This window comes from Hemiscyllium ocellatum, chromosome 19 (genome assembly GCF_020745735.1).
Source record: "Hemiscyllium ocellatum isolate sHemOce1 chromosome 19, sHemOce1.pat.X.cur, whole genome shotgun sequence".
NCBI lineage: Eukaryota > Metazoa > Chordata > Chondrichthyes > Orectolobiformes > Hemiscylliidae > Hemiscyllium > Hemiscyllium ocellatum.
Window position 1 is genome coordinate 25,488,020 of NC_083419.1, and position 19,827 is coordinate 25,507,846.

At 39.9% G+C, this 19,827-nt stretch overlaps 1 protein-coding gene across 2 annotated transcripts in view; it reads right to left on the bottom strand.

Moving 5' to 3' along the window:
• The window catches only part of acss3 (acyl-CoA synthetase short chain family member 3), a 53,378-nt gene extending 33,810 nt beyond the window's left edge, over positions 1-19,568 (bottom strand). Inside the window, exons 1-7 of one of the 2 annotated variants that reach the window (XM_060839303.1) lie at positions 19,159-19,568; positions 10,402-10,546; positions 6,422-6,610; positions 4,474-4,608; positions 2,691-2,831; positions 1,703-1,783; positions 1,519-1,614 (exon numbers count right to left, since the gene is read on the bottom strand). In XM_060839303.1, coding sequence (XP_060695286.1) covers positions 1,519-1,614; positions 1,703-1,783; positions 2,691-2,831; positions 4,474-4,608; positions 6,422-6,610; positions 10,402-10,546; positions 19,159-19,541 — 1,170 coding nt within the window. In that variant the 5' untranslated portion in view covers positions 19,542-19,568. The remainder of the gene's footprint in view (positions 1-1,518; positions 1,615-1,702; positions 1,784-2,690; positions 2,832-4,473; positions 4,609-6,421; positions 6,611-10,401; positions 10,547-19,158) is intronic. The other variant, XM_060839304.1, reaches the window with a different exon arrangement.
• Between the last annotated feature and the right edge of the window lie 259 nt (positions 19,569-19,827).

Genomic DNA, 19,827 nt, shown 5'->3' on the forward strand with positions numbered 1-19,827 from the left:
TATTTTTATTATATGAAAATACTTACTCACAAGCCAGTATCACCTTTGGATACATTTTCAATTTATTATACTTCAAGAACTGATTTAAATCCTGCACTCTCAATGGGCACACTCAATTACAGCAATAGTACAGTATTCCCTACGGCAATCCTAGCATCGCTGACTTGTTACAAATTTAATTGCTGAATTTCAAGTGCATCAAGGCTTCATTACTCTCTTGCCACTTCAGGGCATCTACCCCGTCTTAGGATTTCTTCTCTCTTATCTTAATTATATCTCACTCCCAACCTTAGATGGGGAACCATTTGCTCAGGACCCTACTGCCTCTAAACTTCGGAGCTGGGTAAATGTAAATGAAAATAGAACTGGAACAATACGGAAAAAGATCGAAAGGGTGTTTAAAATGCAACAGTCGAATCATTATTTTTGTACAGTGTTTATGATTGTTTATGATGTAAAATTGTTGAATTCAGTGCGGAGTCTGGAATCCTGTAAAAATGCCTTAGTGGAGGTTCAGGGGCTGCTTCTTGGGCTTCCAATGAGTTTCATTAGGAGTGTCGGAGACAAAGACAGACAGGGTAGGAGTAGATAGAAAATTAACGGGACAATGTTCTGATAAAATGTCACAACCTGAAGCATTAACTCTGTTTCTTTCATCAGACAACTTGCAATATTTTCTATTTTTATCATTCTACAGATAACTGTATACCCTACATATTCCCTAGTTACTATTAAGGTACAAGCACTGGGAGCCACAATAGCTTTTAGTTTGTTTATAAACTCTCTGCTGTCAACACTGAATTCGAGGTGTTAAGGCATCTTCTTACCTTTCATTTTTGTCCAATTCTCTCATCTCTGAAAAGCTGAATATGGCTTCAAATGCTCTGGATGCTTTCTAATACCTCATGCAATTAGCTATCCATCACATGAGATTCTAGACATTGGCCATCAGCAGACCTGTCAACTATTGGTGCATCAAGCAATACCACACCCTGTAGACATTATTAATCAACCTATTCAGATGTCTTATTGTACACCTCTGGAACAGGAAATTCGAACTCAGGTCTCCTGGCTCAGAGGTAGAGATAGTACTGTTGCACCAGAAGAGTTCAAACCTGACCCTGTACCTATTTTTCAAATCAACCTGTTCAGAGTTGTTATGCACACCTCTACAGCAGGTGGGATTTGAATCTGGGCATCCCAGTCCAGGGGATGGACACTACCACTGAACCAAAGAGGGGCCCCAATCTGATCCTGTGTTCATCTAATATCAATTAGATTCTCTAGCCAAGTATCAGAAGTGGAAACCTTGACTAATCATCTACTTCTCTAAATTTCAGCACTCAGACAGAGGTGATCTCCTCATGATAGTAACTAAGGCAGGTTAGCCTATCACAAAACCAAGTCTTATATGTTCATTATTCCAGACCACAAATGGGACTTTTGTCATTGACTTGCTTAATTTGCTTACACCTGCAAACTGTTCTGTGGAAAAGTACTCAATAATCTTTCACCTACCTCATACAAAATAGTTGTATTGCCATGAAGGAGTGGTCCATAGCAAATATATGAATGGCCCACTACCCAGCCTAGATCAGAAGCTGCCCACCAGACCTGGAAGATGCAAAACAAAAGATTACTGATATAAAAACACTACAAAAACAAGTTTTCATGAAAATCTGACACAAATAATAAGCTTTACCTCACCAGGCTTGAGACCATATACTTTTGACATAGTCCAGTTTAGCATGACTGCATAGCCACCAGAAGTACGCACGACTCCCTAAAAGAAATTATGACAATCAACTTCATTTGATCCAACTTGGGATGCTGTCATTATTTTGCAAATGATTTGACTAAAGAATACGAAAAAAAGGTTTTTGCTCATCAACAAATTATTCCTGGTGGAATAGTGTGCCTATACACATACAAAGCTTATTACTGGGTAGGGATTTTGGTCAGTGTTGAACAACCTGCTAATGCTTGTCTTGTTCTCAAGGAACATTACCAAATAACGTGTGACATTGGCCGCCTGGCACACACTGGGAGATATTACGGTAGATGGCCAGTGGCTTAGTCAAAGCACTAGGATTTAAGGTGATTCTTGAAGCAAGAAAGGTAGCTAGATAGACATGATTTGAAGACACCGGTGTCGGACTGGGGTGTACAAAGTTAAAAGTCACACAACACCAGGTTATAGTCCAACAGGTTTATCTGGAAACTCTAGTTTTCAGAGTACCTGATGAAGGAATAGTGCTCAGAAAGCTAGTGCTTCCAAACAAACCAGTCGGACTATAACCTGGTGTTGTGTGATTTTTAACTAGTTAGATAGAAACATTTAAAGTAAGGAATTTGAGAGTTTAGGACCAAAACTGCAGAAGATACAGCAAATGATGGTCTGTATAAAAACAGCATAAATACCCAAGGGTTGCAAGGCTGAAGGAGGCTTGAAAAACATTAAATGGTTTTAAAATCTAGGCATTACGCAACCAGTTGCCAATGTAGGTCAGCGAGTTTAGGGGTGAACAGTGGATAAGAGGTGGTGCCAGTGGGGAAATGGGCAGCAGAAGCGGCGATGTGTAGTTCTCTCCAGGACAGGACCCACATTAAATTCTGGCCACTGTAACTACAAGCCCATTTTGTTCAAACGTTCACTGTCCAAATCAAGTTAGGAGTGTGCAGTTTCTTACCTTTGGTAACCCTGTTGTCCCTGATGTATACAGAATATACAAAGGATGGTCAGAAGACACTGGGACACAGTCATGAGGTTGAGCAGCAGAAATCTCTTCGTCCCAATCTAACTCATGGCCAGATGTCAAATGAACTCTCTCCTAAAACACAATCAGAAATACAATGATTAATGTATAATGATTAACTTTCTTTTGTTCTGTCAAATTGGTGTTATCTTTTAATGAAGTCATGCAAATGCTTCTGACCTCTTCCCCATATAAAAATAATCTTGATGTATTTGAATCAAGCAGTTGATGTAATTGATATGATCGTGATTATTTGCATTGTGTTTGAATTCTATGGAAACAAGAACCTTTTAAAACTTAAAAGATTTAAGATAATACATGTTCAATTTTATTTAGATTCATTAGTAAATAGAATTCTAATATATAAGCTCATCATCAGTCAGATAAACATCTTGTCTAAAATACCCAACCCCAAAAGAATGTTGTAGCAGTTAAATATTCCACTTCTAACACATACAAGAAAATCCCTCAAGTGAGATGGTTAATATAAACAACAATACAAATGTAATCATATAACATTTTATCACACCATCACAACCTTTCAAAGCATTTCACACAATGTATGTAATATCAATTTTTGTATAAGGAGAGCCAATTTGTGCTGTGAATTAGCACCCACTCATGTTGGATCAAGACTGCATAAATTAATTTATTTCTAACTTACGTAGCCTCAGAAATTAACAGAAACCTGTTCTCTCTGCAATGCTCACTACTGTCCCCAGCCTCTCCATTATACACCTCTGCCACCATCCCACATTCAGGTGAACTCCAAACTAGGTCATAGAGGTGAAAGTACTCTATGCTAAATTACCCCATCTCATTATGGTTAAGCAAGCATCTCATAATGAACAGCGTCAAATCAAAAATATTCATTGCAAAATTGCTCAATGGTTCAATAAGTGGCTGTGCCATACGCACCAGAAAAACATCAAGCTTGAACTTTGAGGTATCTGTAATTAGATGAGCTCAGGTAGTAATAGGGGAGAGGTCCAGACCAAAGCTCTAGGGACAAGAGTTCAAATCCCACCACCGCTGCTGGTGGAACTTAAATTTAGTTAATAAATTTAAAGTGTCAAAGTTTATCAGTGACATTTCTAAAAACCCATTTGATTCACAATTGGCCTTTAGGGAGGGTAATCCCATTCCTGATGAAGGGCTCCTACCCGAAACGTCTGATTTTCCTGCTCCTCGGATGCTGCCTGACCTGCTGTACTTTTCCAGCACCATTCTAATTTTGACTCTGATCTCCCGCATCTGCAATTCTCACTTTTGCCTAATTGATTTTAACCTTACTGCAAACTCTTATCCAGACTGCCTGAAATAGTTTAACAAGCCACACAGTTCAAAGTCAATAGACGCACGGATGGACAATAAATGCTGGCCTTGCAAGCTACATTCACTTTCCACAAAAGAATGAAAACAAAATCTGCAACTTTATGATTTTGGAGGAATAATTTGTAATAGTTTTCATTTCCATTTTCTATTCAACAATCAACTTCAGAATCAGGTGCATTGATCAGGTGCATTGATATTAACAGGACAGTTGCTATAACAGCCTGCAGTTTTAATAACACAGAAACTGGCCTAAGATACTTCATAGAAGTGTTAGCAAAAACATGGATGCTGAGGAATAGGTAATTATAAGAGGGATGACCAGTAGCTCAGTTGAAGATGTGAATCTTATGTCAAAATGCCATTCATTTGATTTGGCACTCACCATGTTAGGTCGATTGTATATTATGACTTTATCTGGCTTGTGTTGAGCACTGTTCAAAGCTTTTTCCAGCAAAGGTATATATTCTACTCTTCTCCCTGGCTCAATACCAAATGATGATGTCACAATCAGTTTTGGCTAAAGTATAAGAAAATAAATAGAACTGTATTCAAGAAAGTATAAACTTTTATTTTTTATTTTGCCATGGAAAGCATGGCTAATGAGTCCAAAGTGTTTATGTAGTTAACATACAACGATGATGTCACTACTCAATAGTGTAGCATATCAAATCGACAGAAATAAATGGATTGGAAATAGATAACTGATACACTGAGACATTGTTTTGGAAGTTTTATAATTATCCTGTTATTGTACTGAACCTGCCAATTACTGCAACATGCCATTTATTAGTCATTCAAGACATTAATTTCATTTACTTTGCAATGAAAAGTCTTTTACATTTGACTAGTTTAGTAAATTATACCATTTATTCTTTTTAGGGATAGGAAATGTCAACAAAACAAGCAAGAGACACATAAATATTGAGTTGCACATGAGAATGTTAATACTTAACAATTTATTGCTTGTGAAATCTTTTCTAAAACATCTGATGATTTATAAATTTTAAACCAATTACTATTTATGACATCACTATGGAATATACGCCAAAATACAAAAATAATAAACTGCAGGGAAATGTATTCCTCAATCTTAACTTCAAAACATTATGAGAGATGGTAGCAAACAGTTACAATATTGTTCCACATTAATATATTGGATTTCTTGTCTTGGTTTTTCTAACATATACAAATTGATCTTGGAGACAAACATTCCAAGGGATTTAACTCAGGAATGTATCCAGACTTTTCTCACTACTTTATACAAAGCATGGAAAGAAGAATGTAAACAAAGAGAGAAACACAAATGGCCAGGCCTGACTATGATGCCTCATGTGGTTGCATAGTGGCAGCCTTTATAAAAGTTAATGCTTAGGAAACGAACCATTAAACAGAATCATATACAAAGAATTAATAACCAACAGAAGGGGGTGAAGAGAAATCTGACAAGAGAGATAGACACAAGAAATTTCCACGTTTTTCCTTTGTAATCAACATTTGTGAAACACTGAATTTTGAAACTTTAATCAAGATAGGTTCAGATTACATGGAACGGTTTCCAAAAGTTATTAATTGAAATGAGGAAATTGAGGCTGAGAACAGATAGAAACAGGGAATCTGGAGTTTGGGGCCACAGCAACTGCAGACGTGGCCACAAATGATGGAATAATATAGGAATGTATGAATGCAGAAGAGGAGGTCAAAGAACTAAACTAGAGATTAAAATGATACAAATAATAACACTGAAATGAGACACTATGATACAGAAATTTATGATACCTAATGTATTCAAACTCATAATTTTAGAAATCCAAAAAGGATTATATTTTTATTATATTCCCTACAGTGTGGAGACAGGCCCTTCGGCCCAAATAGTCCATGCCGACCCTCCGAAGAGCAACCTACCCAGACCCACTCCCCTACATTTACCCCGACTAATCCACCTAACACAATGGGCAATTTAGCATGGCCAATTCACCTAACCTGCACATCTTTGGACTGTGGGAGGAAACCAGAGCACCCAGAGGAAACCCATGCAGACATGGGGAGAATGTGCAAACTCTATACCGACAGTCGCCTGAGGCTGGAATCGAACCTGAGACCCTGGTACTGTGAGGCAGCAGTGCTAACTCAGCTGAACCATCGTGCCTGATTTCAATTCAACAGTCTTTTCTTTTAGTCTAAAGAATGAACATTACAGCATTGCAGCTGTCCTAGATCCAAATTTTATCCCATATTTGAGTTCACCATTTGCTTATACTGGAATTCATTACTTATACTGGAATTCATTTTGTATGAGTATGATTTTCCACATTGGTTCTTCTTAATTTTACCTTCGCATGGTTAATCCGAGTAGACAGCTCCTTTGATGCGAAGCCACCAAATATCAAACTGTGTATTGCTCCAATTCTAGCACAAGCCAACATAGTGTATATCGCTTGTGGAATCATTGGCATATAAATGGCAATACGATCACCCTTTTTGACTCCATGTTGTACCAGGACAGCAGCCAATCGCGAAACCTATAACATTTCAAAACAATATACGATACCAAAAGTTACTTTCAGTGAAAAATGGCAGTTACACTGTTGTAAGAAAATATCATTAAATGTTTATTCTTATCTATAAAACAAGCATTTGGTATGCTTGCCCTTCATGATCATTGCATCGAGTGTTGGAGTTGGGAAGTCATGTACAGGGCATTGGTTAGGCCACTACTGGAATACTGCATTTAATTCTGGTCTCCCTGCTATAGGAAGGATATTGTGAAACTTGAAAGGGTTCATAAAAGATTTACAAGGATGTTGCTAGGGTTACAGGGTTGGGCTATAGGGAGAGGTTGAAACATTTTGGGACTAATTTCCCTGGAGCGTCTGAGACTGAGAAGTATGGACGGGGTGAATAGCCAAGGTCTTTTCCCCAGAGTAGGGGAAGTCCAAAACTAGGAGGGCATAGGTTTAAGGTGAGAGGAGAAAGATTTAAAAGGGACCTAAGGGGAAACATTTTTCATGCAGAGGGTGGTGCGTGAATGGAATGAGCTGCCAGAGTAGGTGGTGGAGGTTGGTACACTAACATTGTTTAAAGACATCTGGATGGGTATATGAATAGCAAGGGTGTTGAGGGACATAGGCCAAATGCTGGCAAATGGGACTAGACTAGGTTAGGATATCTAGTCAGTATGAATGAGTTGGACAAAAGGGTCTGTTTCTGTGCTGTACAACGCTATGACTCTAGTGCTAGTCAAGTTAACGCTTACTATATTTTCCAGTTTTAGCATAAGAAATTGAACAATTGTGCAAAGGTATAACATCTCATCACATTTCTATGCCCAAACACAGCAATAAATACTTCAATGATATACATTCAAAATCAAAAGGCAAGTATATATTTTTGTCCTTGTTTCTGATCCACTATTAATTTCTTCAGGATTTCCAACAAGCTAACCCCATTTCCACTGTAATTATGGAGGCAAAGTAATTATTCAACGCGTCTGCTATTTCCCAATAGATTTGACAATATCCCCACTTTCAGTCTTTAGTGGGCCAACATTATTTCTGATGACATCCTTTCCCTTTATGTAACGATAATGTTTTCTTATTGATTTTGTTGTCCCTTGCAAGTTTCCTTCACCTTTGTACCTTTCCCATTCAGCAGGATCTGTGCAGCCTTTTACAGTTTTATAAGCCCCTTCTCTTAGTTGTATGCTATCCCATATCTCGTTTGTTCTACATTGCTTTTTTTCTATGGATTTCTTTTCCTGCTTGAGGTATTTGTATTGGCTTTTGTATTGGTTTAAATGATTCTTTAAACATCCCCCACTGTTCTTCAGTTGTTTTTCCCTATTTGCAGACTTTCCCAGTTTAAGTTCAAAATTCACTTTCTAAGGTACTCATATGGAACAGCAGAGCATTAAGATTGAAAAATTAGCAGCAGAAGTGGCAGATGATTATGAGCTGGTTCATAAATTAAACTGTGGCTTCCAACGTCAACTTCAATTTGAGAATCAGAAATTGGGGAAAAGAAAAATCCTCAGGTGATAAGTGAAAACTCCATTTGCCTCCTCTCAGCCCAGCTCTGCAGCTTATCTATGTCTCTCTGTAACCTACAACATCCTTCGTCACTATCCACAACTCTACTGACCGTAGTGCCGTCCGCAAATTTACTAATCCATCCTTCTATGCCCTCATCCAGGTCATTTATATAAATGACAAACAACAGTGGACCCAAAAACAGATCCTTGCAGTGCCCCATTAGTAACTGAACTTCAGGTGAATATTTCCCATCAACTAACACCCTCTGTCTTCTTTCAGCTAGCCAATTTCTGATCCAAACTGCTAAATCACCCTCAATCCCATGCCTCCATATTTTGTGCAATACCCTATCTTGGGGAACTTTATCAAGCAACTTATTGAAATCCATATATACCACATCAACTGCTTTTCCCTCATCCACTTATTTGGTTACCTTCTCAAATAACTCAATAAGGTTTGTGAGGCATGACCTACCCTTCACAAAATCTGTTAACTATCCCTAATCAACTTATTCATCGCGAGATGCTTGTAAATCCTCTCTCTTATAAGCCATTCTAACATTTTACCCACAACTGAAGTAAGGCTCACCGGTCTATAATTTCCACTCTACTCCCCTTCTTGAACAAGGGAACAATATTTGCTATCCTCCAGTCTTCTGGCACTATTTCTGTAGACAATGACGACATAAAGATCAAAGCCAAAGGCTCAACAATCGCCTCCCTGGCTTCCTATGGAATCCTAGGATGAATTTCATCTGGCCCAGGGGATTTATGTATTGTTACACTTTCCAGAATTGCTAACACCTCCTCCTTACGCACCTCAATCTCATCTTGTCCAGTACTCTGTACCTCAGTATTCTCCTCAACCACATTGTCTTTTTCTAGTGTGAATACGGATGAAAAATATTCATTTAGCACTTATCCTATCTCCTCTGACTCCATGCACAACTTCCCATTACTATGCTTGATTGGCCCTAATCTTACTCTAGTCATTTGTTTATTCCTGATAATAGCTATGGAAAGCCTGAGGGCTTTCCTTGATCCCATCCGCCAATGACGTCTCATGTCTCTTCCCGGCTCTTCTTAGCTCTCTTTTTAGGTCTTTCCTGGCAACTTGTAACTCTCAAGCAACCTAACTGAGCCATCACATCTCATCCTAACATAAGCCTTCTTTTTCCTCTTGACAAGAGATTCAACTTCCTTAGTAAACCAACATTCCCGTGCTCGACAACTTCCTCCCTGCCGACAGGTATACACTTATCAAGGACCCACAGTAGCTGGTCTTTGAATAAGCTCCACATTTCCACTATGCCCATTCCCTGCAGTTTCCTTCCCTATCCTATGCATCCTAAATATTGCCTAATCGCATCGTAATTTCCTTTCCCCCAGTTATAACTCTTGCCCTGTGGTATATACCTATCCTTTTCTATCACTACAGTAAACCTAACCAAATTGTGGTCACTATCACCAAAGTGCTCACCTACCTCCAAATCTAACATCTGGCCTGGTTCATTATCCAATACCAAAAATAATGTGGCCCCGCCCCTTGTTGACCTGTCTATACACTGTGTCAGGAAACCCATATTGAACAAAAACTGACCCATCTAAAGTATTGAACTATAGTATTCCCAGTCAATATTTGGAAAGTTAAAGGTCCCCAAAACAACTACCCTGTCACTATGTTGTAACGAGAATGTGTTACTCGTTATAACATAGTGGAGAACCAAGTTCAGATGCTTCTGAATTGGACATTCCTCAAATTAAATTGGACAATGAGGAAGTTCTCAAAAATTTGGATAAATTATTTTCCAGAGGAAAATCGAAATGACCTGAAAGAGTTGTTACAATCACAGGGGCAGATATGTAAGAATAAGCTGGTTGAAATATTCAAGGCAGGTTCAACAAAGTACAGAATGATTTATATAAACAATAAATGAGCTCCAATGTCCTATATCTTTTCAATTACATGGACACAGAGGGAACTTAGACAATTATAGCAATTTAAGGGACAAGATTACTTTCTCAAGAGTACCTCATCTCAGCAAAGCCAACACTCCTCCGTATCGAGTGAGCATATCTATATGGTTTGCTCTATCCAAAGCAGTACCAAAGACTAAAATTGGTATGTTCAACTCAGGATCTTTAAATTGTTTACAGAATAGCACAAGTGGTCAACTACTTTCTTCAAAATAGTATTAGTATGAGGTCTGTCTTGAAGGAACCTTGAGGCAAACTTCAAAAGACAATGACAACAGCATCATGGTACAATATATTCTGTATTACCTTTTCCAGGGCTTCTTTGTAGGTAATTATCTCTTTGGTGTCAGTAACAGGACTGTCATGAATGATGGCAATTTGATCTCCCAGCCCATTTTCAACATGGCGATCTAATGCATTGTAGCATACATTTATTTCACCATCAACAAACCTGGAACATATACCAGAAATACAAGATTTTGTTCACTTTCACATAAATTGCATATAATAAATGACTGGGAGGTGTTCCATCATAGTCTTGTCAGTGAAATGCTACAGTTAATGTTTGTGCTTTTATATTTAGGACAATATCTGCCACTGCTTGAGTGGAATGAATGGAAAATACAACTGTGACATTTACCCTGTGAGACATCTTCATCACTCCTGCCAGCTCCCATTATTTACCTGCTTTTGGACACTCCAGCTCCTACATAAGAGGCCACTGGACAGTGGTAAGGTTTTGCAAGTTTTGCATTACTGTATCCCAACATAGTAAATTTGGAGGACATCATACCATAACCAGGGTCCCAAGCTCTGTTAACCCTCTGTCTGCACTTCAGCCGGCAGGTCTCCCTAATGATGTGTCGTCAGGTGCAATCCTATAGCACAGCACCAATGAACTCCTCCTTACATTCTGCAAGATTTTATCTTGAGTCTTGATGTTAATGTTTGACATACTCTCATATCACTCCACAGAAAAAATTAAGCTTGCAAGAGTGTTTTTAGATTGGAGGCCCCTACTGCACAGCTGAAGGTGCCACTAAGCTTGTCATTTGGTCAGTAAATTTCATTTGTTCTTCAGACACATAACATGCTTCACCAACACAATTGCCTCCTAAAACTCACTGACACAACCAGTACCTATTTGCCACCTCCACTTCAAGCACAAGACTTTATAAGTATCATAAAAAGTTGAGTATTTTATAATTCATGTAGGATAACATCTCTTAAAACATGACTTCATATACCAAGAATCTCAGTGTGTGTTATAATAAACCACTGCCATCTCATCTCATGTATGGGGAGGGTAAGCAAGTGACTGAGGAAATAAGAAACAAATTTATTGGGCACTATATGTGAGCTTGGAGGATGCTTACACCTCCTTACGATGTCCAAGAACACAATGGCCCTGTTCTCACAAGGTGCCACAGGTTACAGCTTTGTATTCGCTTTTCTGAGTTTCAATTATTTTGCACACTTTTCTCCTACAAGTAACAAGGAAAACGAGATAAGTTGGAAAAAAAGAGGTGTGCCATCTCAGTGACCAAGCCAACAGCCAACATCTGGAAATTTCTAAACATGAACCATTTAGAGATATCCGCCATAATCTAATCTAAAAAAAAATTTCGTTAAGTGGCCCAAAATTGAACATTCTGAATTGACCCACAGCTGAAGAAACTGGACCTGACAGGAAATTGGCCAAACTAAACAGCAGCTTTTTGCCCCAGAGAACAATGGAATCCAAGATCAAAGAGGTCACACAGATTTAGGGGGAACAAGTCACAACAAGCCCAAGGATTGTGTATTGGAGAATTTTCAATCAAATTTGACTTCTGGCCAGTGCCTGAGGCCTTGCACTTTACACTCCCTAGCAAGGCAACTCTGAGCACAACCTGTAGATTTTTGCATTTCTTGGTCATCTCGTCCACAGCTCGATGATATTAAGGAGATAAAATTGATGTAAATGTGCCTGAGCCCCAAAATTTATTCTACCTTACTGAGGTATCCTCAGAATGTGGGAGGAAGGGAGCTCAGATCATGAAAACGACAATCCCAGCTGCTATAGGATACCTTGGGGGGACCTCATGAAGGGTGTAATTCAGTGTAGGCAGTGAAATGGGGGCTCACCATGCAACCACATTTGCCAGGTGCCCATGGACAAGGTTCATAGGAGCCTTCAGTAACCTAGATTGGATTGCACTGACACTATCAAAGATGTTAAATTGGATTCAAATGCTTGTCTCACATGTCACTGCGACAGCAAGGATTGCCTACAAACATTTTGATCCTACAAAAACACCCACACAAGAGGACTGAGTGATAAGGAGGTTGGTTTGGGATTGGGAGAAAGAGATTCATGAATTAGAGCAGCCTAAATCAGGCAAGGGAAAAATGCACTAAGAAAATCCTCAAACCCCATGTGAAGGGACAAATGGGTAACCAAAACAAGGGAATTTATTGAAGTCATCCACCTAATCTAAAAACCTCCACATGCCATACCATGGTGAGAGATAGACTTCAGCAGCAGAGTACCCAGGCAGTTAGCACCACCACAGAAACCAGGCTCAAAACCCCAGTCCATGCTGCTGGAAGGACCGGAGCAACAAACATTTCATTTGTTGAGGAAGACCACACAGTCAAAGTTAGTGGAGGAAATCCTACATCTAACTCCTTGTAGCCCTGGTTGAATACACTTGCCAAAGCATAACAGTGCCACGCCTCTCCTTAGTGGGTGCAATTGTCTGATTTCCACAAATACTGAGACACCACTCAAGGAGAAGAGGTGCCCCAAGGTTTAGAAAAACATTGCCAGGCTGTGACGTTAGCAGACCTTAGATCCTTAGCAGATTGAAATTAACAGTATACCAGATTTTTAAATCAGACTGCAGCAGGGTTGCAGAAAATGTTTAATTAAACCTTTGTTCAAGAGTATAAAAATTTTAGTCATGTGACAAGTTCATTAAGGATGTCATTTTAGGTAAGGGGACAACTTCTCTGCCTTCATCAAAAACTCATTACATGTATTAATTTTATAAGATAGCTATTACATTGTTGACACTGCTTCAGGCATAAGACATTGTGATAGCTTCCTGTTTATCTGAACCTGAAATGGAGACATATTGACTGTATCTCATTTGGGCTAATCATTAATCTACATTCTCCAAAGTATTTGTTATCCCTAGGTCTTGCCCATTTCTTCTTTTGAAAGACATTGATGGTAGATTCAAGTCAAACAGCACATTTCAGCTCAAAACTGAAGTGTTACTTTTTCACAGTTCTTAGGAAGAGGAAAGTGTGGGTTACTCAAATAAGAACAACTCAAGTGCCCGATCCTAACTACTGAGGTGTAATTCTGTTAAGTTTGAGGTTGCTTTAGATATTATTTGGAGTCAAGCAGTTCTTGTCAATTCATAAGTAATGTGAGAGTCTGGATGGCTCTCCAGTGAAACAATATTTCTTCAATTGCACCTTCCAAGCTCCGACCCATGTCATTTCAAAAGTCAAGGGTAGGTAATGCATGGAAATGCTATCACCACATAAAAGTAGTATTTCATGCCACATTTGACTTGGACCAATATCACCATTCATTGTCTAGCATTGGTTCAAATTTTTGGAACTCCCTTCCTAACAGTACTGTGGGTGTATCTATAATAATAAGACAACAATGGTTCAAAGTGGCAACTCACTACCATCTTCTCAAGAGTACTGAGACGCAAACAATAAACGCTGGTATCCAGACAGTGAGACCCAAATCTCATGAAATTTTTTTTGTTTTTAAAATGTCCTTGTTAATCAAAGTGTGAATGCCCAGAAGGCTGTGACCCAGTGGCCAGTTCACTTTACAGAAGGTATTTGGTATATGGCCTGTCATTTGCAATGATGGGTCACATTCATTATTGGCTTTACAATGAGTATATTTTGATGGAATTAACACATACCACCTCAAAATGTAGGGAGATGCACCCAAGAGATGATGGATCAGCCATGATCTTATTGAATGACGAAGCAGATTTGAGGGGCTTCTCCTGCTCCTATTCTTATGGCCTTCTAGAGGTATATTCAAGACAGCAAAGGTGAAAAGTGTAAAACCTTTTTATCCCTGCCTACCGTATGTTCTCTATGTCTCACCACTGTCATAGTATGCTGAGGATGCAGGATTAACAGGCTCACAGTTTGTGTTACCTGTCATGTTCCTGTTCCACACACTCTCACACAGCTTGGTCAGAGACATTGCAAAAGTTGCAACAGTTATGTTGATCTTATCATCAAAGTCAGATTGCTGGTAAATGTGGAGTCTCGATGTGTGAAGCAAACAACTAGCTGCAGCATCACTTTGTCAATGCTGATAGATGGTAATATAGGAGAAAGTGAGAACTGCAAATGCTGGAGACCAGAGTTGAAAAATGTGGTGCTGGAAAAACACAGCAGGCCAGGCAGCATCCGAGGCGCAGGAAATCGACATTTCGGGCATAAGCCCTTCTTGAGGAAGATGGTAATGTAGCAACACATATTGACATTGCCTAGAAAGAGTTTGGTTTCAGGAAGACAATGAGAGAGTTGTCTATTTGTTACTGAAAGATTCTTGGTATGGGATGCTCGTGTGAATCATCAGCATAGAGTAACTCTTGGTCTATGCTGAGGACTTGGCTCACCTTTGCCTTGGATCTCAGATGAGCAAGGCTGAACAGTTCTATCAGTTCTGATACATTAGACAGCTGACAGCAGTAATGCAACAAATATGCCAAAGAATGTCACAACCCAGTATTCTGATGTTGCCCCATTTTGGCTAATCGTACCCGTCATGTTGTCCCTGAAAAACGAGATCACAATGACCAGCTTCAGTGAACAACCAACATTTTCCAGCTGCTTAAACAGACCCTTCCTCTGCTCATATGCTCTAATGCATTGGAGAGATCACTGAAGACAATATGTAGTGATCATCTTTGTTGCAGCATTCATTTTGCTGTTGCTAGATTGAAAAGATCATGTCAAGTGTGGAGTTTCTCCTTCTGAAACCTCACAGATTTGAGAGGGATACATTTAGTCAGTGTCTGTGGTTGATAAGGTCAACACAAACAAATACGTTTTCCATGATGCCAGTAGGGAGATTTCTCAACAGTTGTTGCAATTGCTGAGTTGTCTTTAGTCTTGTACAATGCCATTATCTTGGTATAATTCACATCCAAAAGCACTGCCCTCTCTATATAGGAGTGAGACGGAATAATTTGCGCAGGTCATGCAGAAACGCCAGTTTCATTGCTTGATAAGCTGATAGTGTAACAGCGTTACCTGAAACTTGGCCAAAGAAAGTGGGTTGACAGCTTTAAATTCCCATCCTGTGGGTTCAATATAAGCTATGCAATAACTGGAAGGCTTTCTGTGCTGACTACAGCTAGCTTGATGAGTGGTCTCATTACAATTCAGTTCAAATTCCAGTTCCATCCATCTCTCCAACTCTATTCAGCAGTCAGCAATGATCTCACTGCCTTTGTTTCCTAACCAACCAATTTTCTTTGCTGAGGAAACCTGCTACCTTTTGGAACCATCTGAAGCCTAGAATTCCCTGTGCTTAAGAACAACTGAATGTTCTGCTCATTAGTTATTGATGTATTATCTAGCAGACGGTTGACCTTTACTTTGCCTAGTTTTTATTGCAAAATATATTTCATTTGCTTCTGCGATCTGTGTGGGAATGCCACTGATATTTCTTCAATTGAATCAAGTGCCTGTTGGTTTTAATCTCAGTAGACAGCACAGCATTTCCACTGTGAAGGAAAACGCTTCACAGGTTTGCATGCAATATCAGGGAGTGATGTCTCAAAGTCAGTCTTGCAGTAGTTGTATGCATTAAGAATGCTGTTTAAACTCATGTTTGTTGATTACGATCAGGTTTATCTCCTGCAAATCCCCTAATCTTGGGTGTTTGCAGAACACTGTGTGATATGGGTTGTTCTGAAAGACGTTAGCTCCACAAAGCTCATGGTAGCAGCAAAGCTCTAGTAGGCTACTCCCATTCTCATTTAGTTTACAAAGATGATCATAACTCATGGTGTGCACCTATTGTTGTCTTGAAATCCCCTATAGGTGAAGATGTTCTGACTTTAGGATTCTGCTGATAGTTAGCATTAATCACTGTAGGACTGACTTTTGCCTGTGTAATGTGGCAAAACTTTGGAGAATAGATATTTACGTGATTAGCAGACCCTGTTTGTAAAAGGAGGCAACTGGAGGGAACACATTCTGAACTGGTTGTGAGGGATTCTATCATTAACAGTAGCAATTTTCTGAGCGCAAACGCTGCACCTTTCTCACAGTTTTCCTTTGAAATCTATCAGATGAATGAATAATGTTTTACTTTCAGTGGTCCCTTCTCACTGAGCCTGGTCTCTCATAAGAAAGCTGTATCACTGTTTAGTCTATCAAATTCCATGATGATCATACCTCTCCTGTGTGCAATACTGAGCAGCTGTCACCTGTCATTCCTATGTGCATGATCTTGACCTTTCAGCTTGAATCCTTAAGAGTTGGCACCTTTCTTTTGTATGTCTGATGTAATGGAATCCATCCACTTGTGTAGAGATTCTAGGGTCCTAGGACCCACTGAGGCAGGTCAATTATGGAGGGTCAGCATCTAATCCTAGTCATGGTTGACCAGTGAGACAAGAGTCCCTCCCACAGTCAGAAAGAGCCCATAGTGCCTGTAACTGCTGTCTTCTGTGCTGAGCTAATACTGAAGGGTTATATCTGAAACGTCAACTTCTCCACCTCCTGATGCAGCCTGGCTTGCTGTGTTCTTCCAGCTTCCTGCTTGTCTACTTTGGATTCCAGCATCTGCAGTTTTTTTGTCCTGTGTTAATACTTTGCAGCAAGAGTGGACTAAAATCTCAAACATGGGCAAATCTGTGAAGACTCTGGGTTACTCAAACATCAAGGTCCCCATCCCAACCTCACTGGTTAAGTCCACAGAAATGCATATTATTATACTTGGCACAGGATGTACTGGAAAAGTAACATATTTAGACATCAGTCCATCTTTGGGCTCCACTGTAGATTTTTGTTTGTCACAGTCTCTTAGCCTTCAACTTGTTCAGCTATCCACAAGACAGTAGGTCTATTTCATACAAACTTAGAATCATATAGTTCTGAATGGCCCTTTGGCCCATTGAGTCTGTACTGCCAAAATACACTAAATCTACACTGGTCCCACTTTTCAATCCTCAGCCCATAGTTTTGAATGTGATGACAAAACGTCAGGGTATGTGAGAAGGCCATGACAAAATCTGTCCTAACATTTTTGGCCATTCAGAGTTTGATTCATATAAGTGCCAGTGCATGCACACAAGACAGGGGCTCATATGTTTGTAGGCCAAACCTCCTGAATTTCGAAGGTTCAGTCAGTCAGACATGTGGCACCACAAGGGGGCAGAGCTGATCGGTTGTTACTGAAGAAGCTGTGTACTAACAGGGAAAGATTTATACAACCGGCTTTTTTTTCCTATTGCTGTGAGCCAATGGTGCAGGCTGAAAATAAGAAGCCAACTAGCACATCAAGGGGGATAATATGGCAATTCTCTTCATCCAAGACCCTGCTGGACATAACTATACAATGGCAGACAGGAGGCAACTGTTCATTCTGAATTGGACATGAATGAGCTGATATTTATGGTGAGGAATCTAGCAGGTGGGGTAAGAAGATGGTAATAGCTTTCAGGAAACCTGGAAGTGCGGCTACCTCAATGGAAATTTAATGATAAAACCTTTAAAACATAATGGCCTCTACTTCCCAGCAGCCAGACTGATGACCTGGTTGTCAAACAGGTAAGCCTGCACCTTGCAGCCATCTGAAGGTACTGCTGAGTGAAGCCTGACCTGGTAAATGCTGCATGTCTGCAGACAATCATTGACATGTATTTCCAGTAAATTTACAGTTATCCAAGAACAATCAAAGAATCCATGACTAATCTACTGACCCAGACTGTGCACTGAAGAAAAGTTGACAGTAAATGCAGCTGCCCACAAAGCACGAGCGATTTCTGCACCATGGTTCTCCCTTTTTTTCCAAGCAGGGGGCACCAAGTTAAGAGAAATGGTTTGAAACAGCAGCAATGATGTTGCTCAACTTAACCAGCAAGTATTTCATAATTTTCATACAGCAAAATAAATTATTAGGATTGGATCATGTTAGAAGCTAAAATAACAAAAAGTGTTATATTTATGTTATTATAATGGCAAAATCTGACAGTGTAAAATAGAAAATTCACCTTTTAAGATCAAGGGGAGTGTTCAACTGTAATTATGAAGCTGGTACATTGTTAAATATACACTTACATCTCACTCAACAAGGGACAACGTTTTCAAAGCTTTTTACAGGGAGAATAATTGCATATGAGTGGAAACAGTCATTAATTCAACTGATTTCCATTGAGTGAAGAACTGGGAATCCTTAACAGCCTTGGAAAAAGCATTGAACCAGTGACAGCAACTTTGGATTTTCAGCTTTATTATTCCACACTTGTATGGATTCCAGTTGTATATGGAGTGTTGTCGGTAACAGTCATTATCAGAACAAAATGTGAACCAACGAACGAATTGCAATTGCACTACATCAGCTCAATGTGCTCAGAGTCAGATTTCTGAGGCAAGAATGTGTTACTGATAAAATCAAATCAATCAGCTAATACCGTTAGAAGAATGAAGTGCTGTAAGATTTGTTTAGACCAGAGATTTGTTAAGCCCATGAAAGGTTCAACCAGACAATGTAAAATCCCGAACAGGTTTAAAAAGGGAGGCATGCACTTGGAAACAGAGAAAAATGCATTGGAATATGGGGAAAGGGCGTCATGAAACTAATGGGCCTGCATTTCTAGGAATGCAAATTTCGATGTTAAAGTTAATCACATGGAATTGGACACCCTTTTAAGACCTTCTTGCACATTGCGGATCATTCCTCGGGTGGATCAAAACAATCAAGTCTGCCGAATTCACTCCAATTTGTCACGGTTCTGGAAATATTATCCTTAACCAAACTGTGGATGTGAAGTACAGTATAGAAACTTCACCTACCAGCGGGCAAAAGGTGGATTTGAAAATTCCAGCGTCTTTTGCCATGGTTTGAACCATGAGATCTCTTGGGCACATTCGCTCCAGAACTCTTCGGGTTCCTCGACAGATTTGCGAAACGCACTCTCGTAACTTGTCCGGAAATCGACGGTGCAAGCGGCGGAACGGTGAAATCCTCGCCGGATCTGAGCGTTTTGGAGAAGCCGGTGAGCTGCCGGTGAGTGAACTGAGGCTGTCCTGAAGTCTACTCTCAGCCGCTGCACGTTTCCTCCCCGGGGACTCTGGCCATTTCTGCAAACTGCACGAGCAACCGGAGCCAGGTCCACGGCAACTCTCCACCACCTCGTCAAACACAGCCCGTTCACCTTCAGAGCACACAGTCGCATTTTCTCCCAACTTTACCCTCAAGATGAGAAGTTTCACCCTGAGTTCAGGCTTGCAAAGCGCTGCCGTCACTTTTCACAGCTTTGCGTGGTAACCGCCCCCAGCGACAAGGAAGCGAACGTCACAGTGATCACCAGCGAGACCAGTGAAACTTTTGTCAGGATGAAGCAGAAACTGAAAGCACACAGGTGTTACTCTGAGCTTATGCACCAAACTTCACTATCTCGAACATTAGACGACTGTAGTCATGATTTGGAGATGCCGGTGTTGGACTGGGATATACAAAGT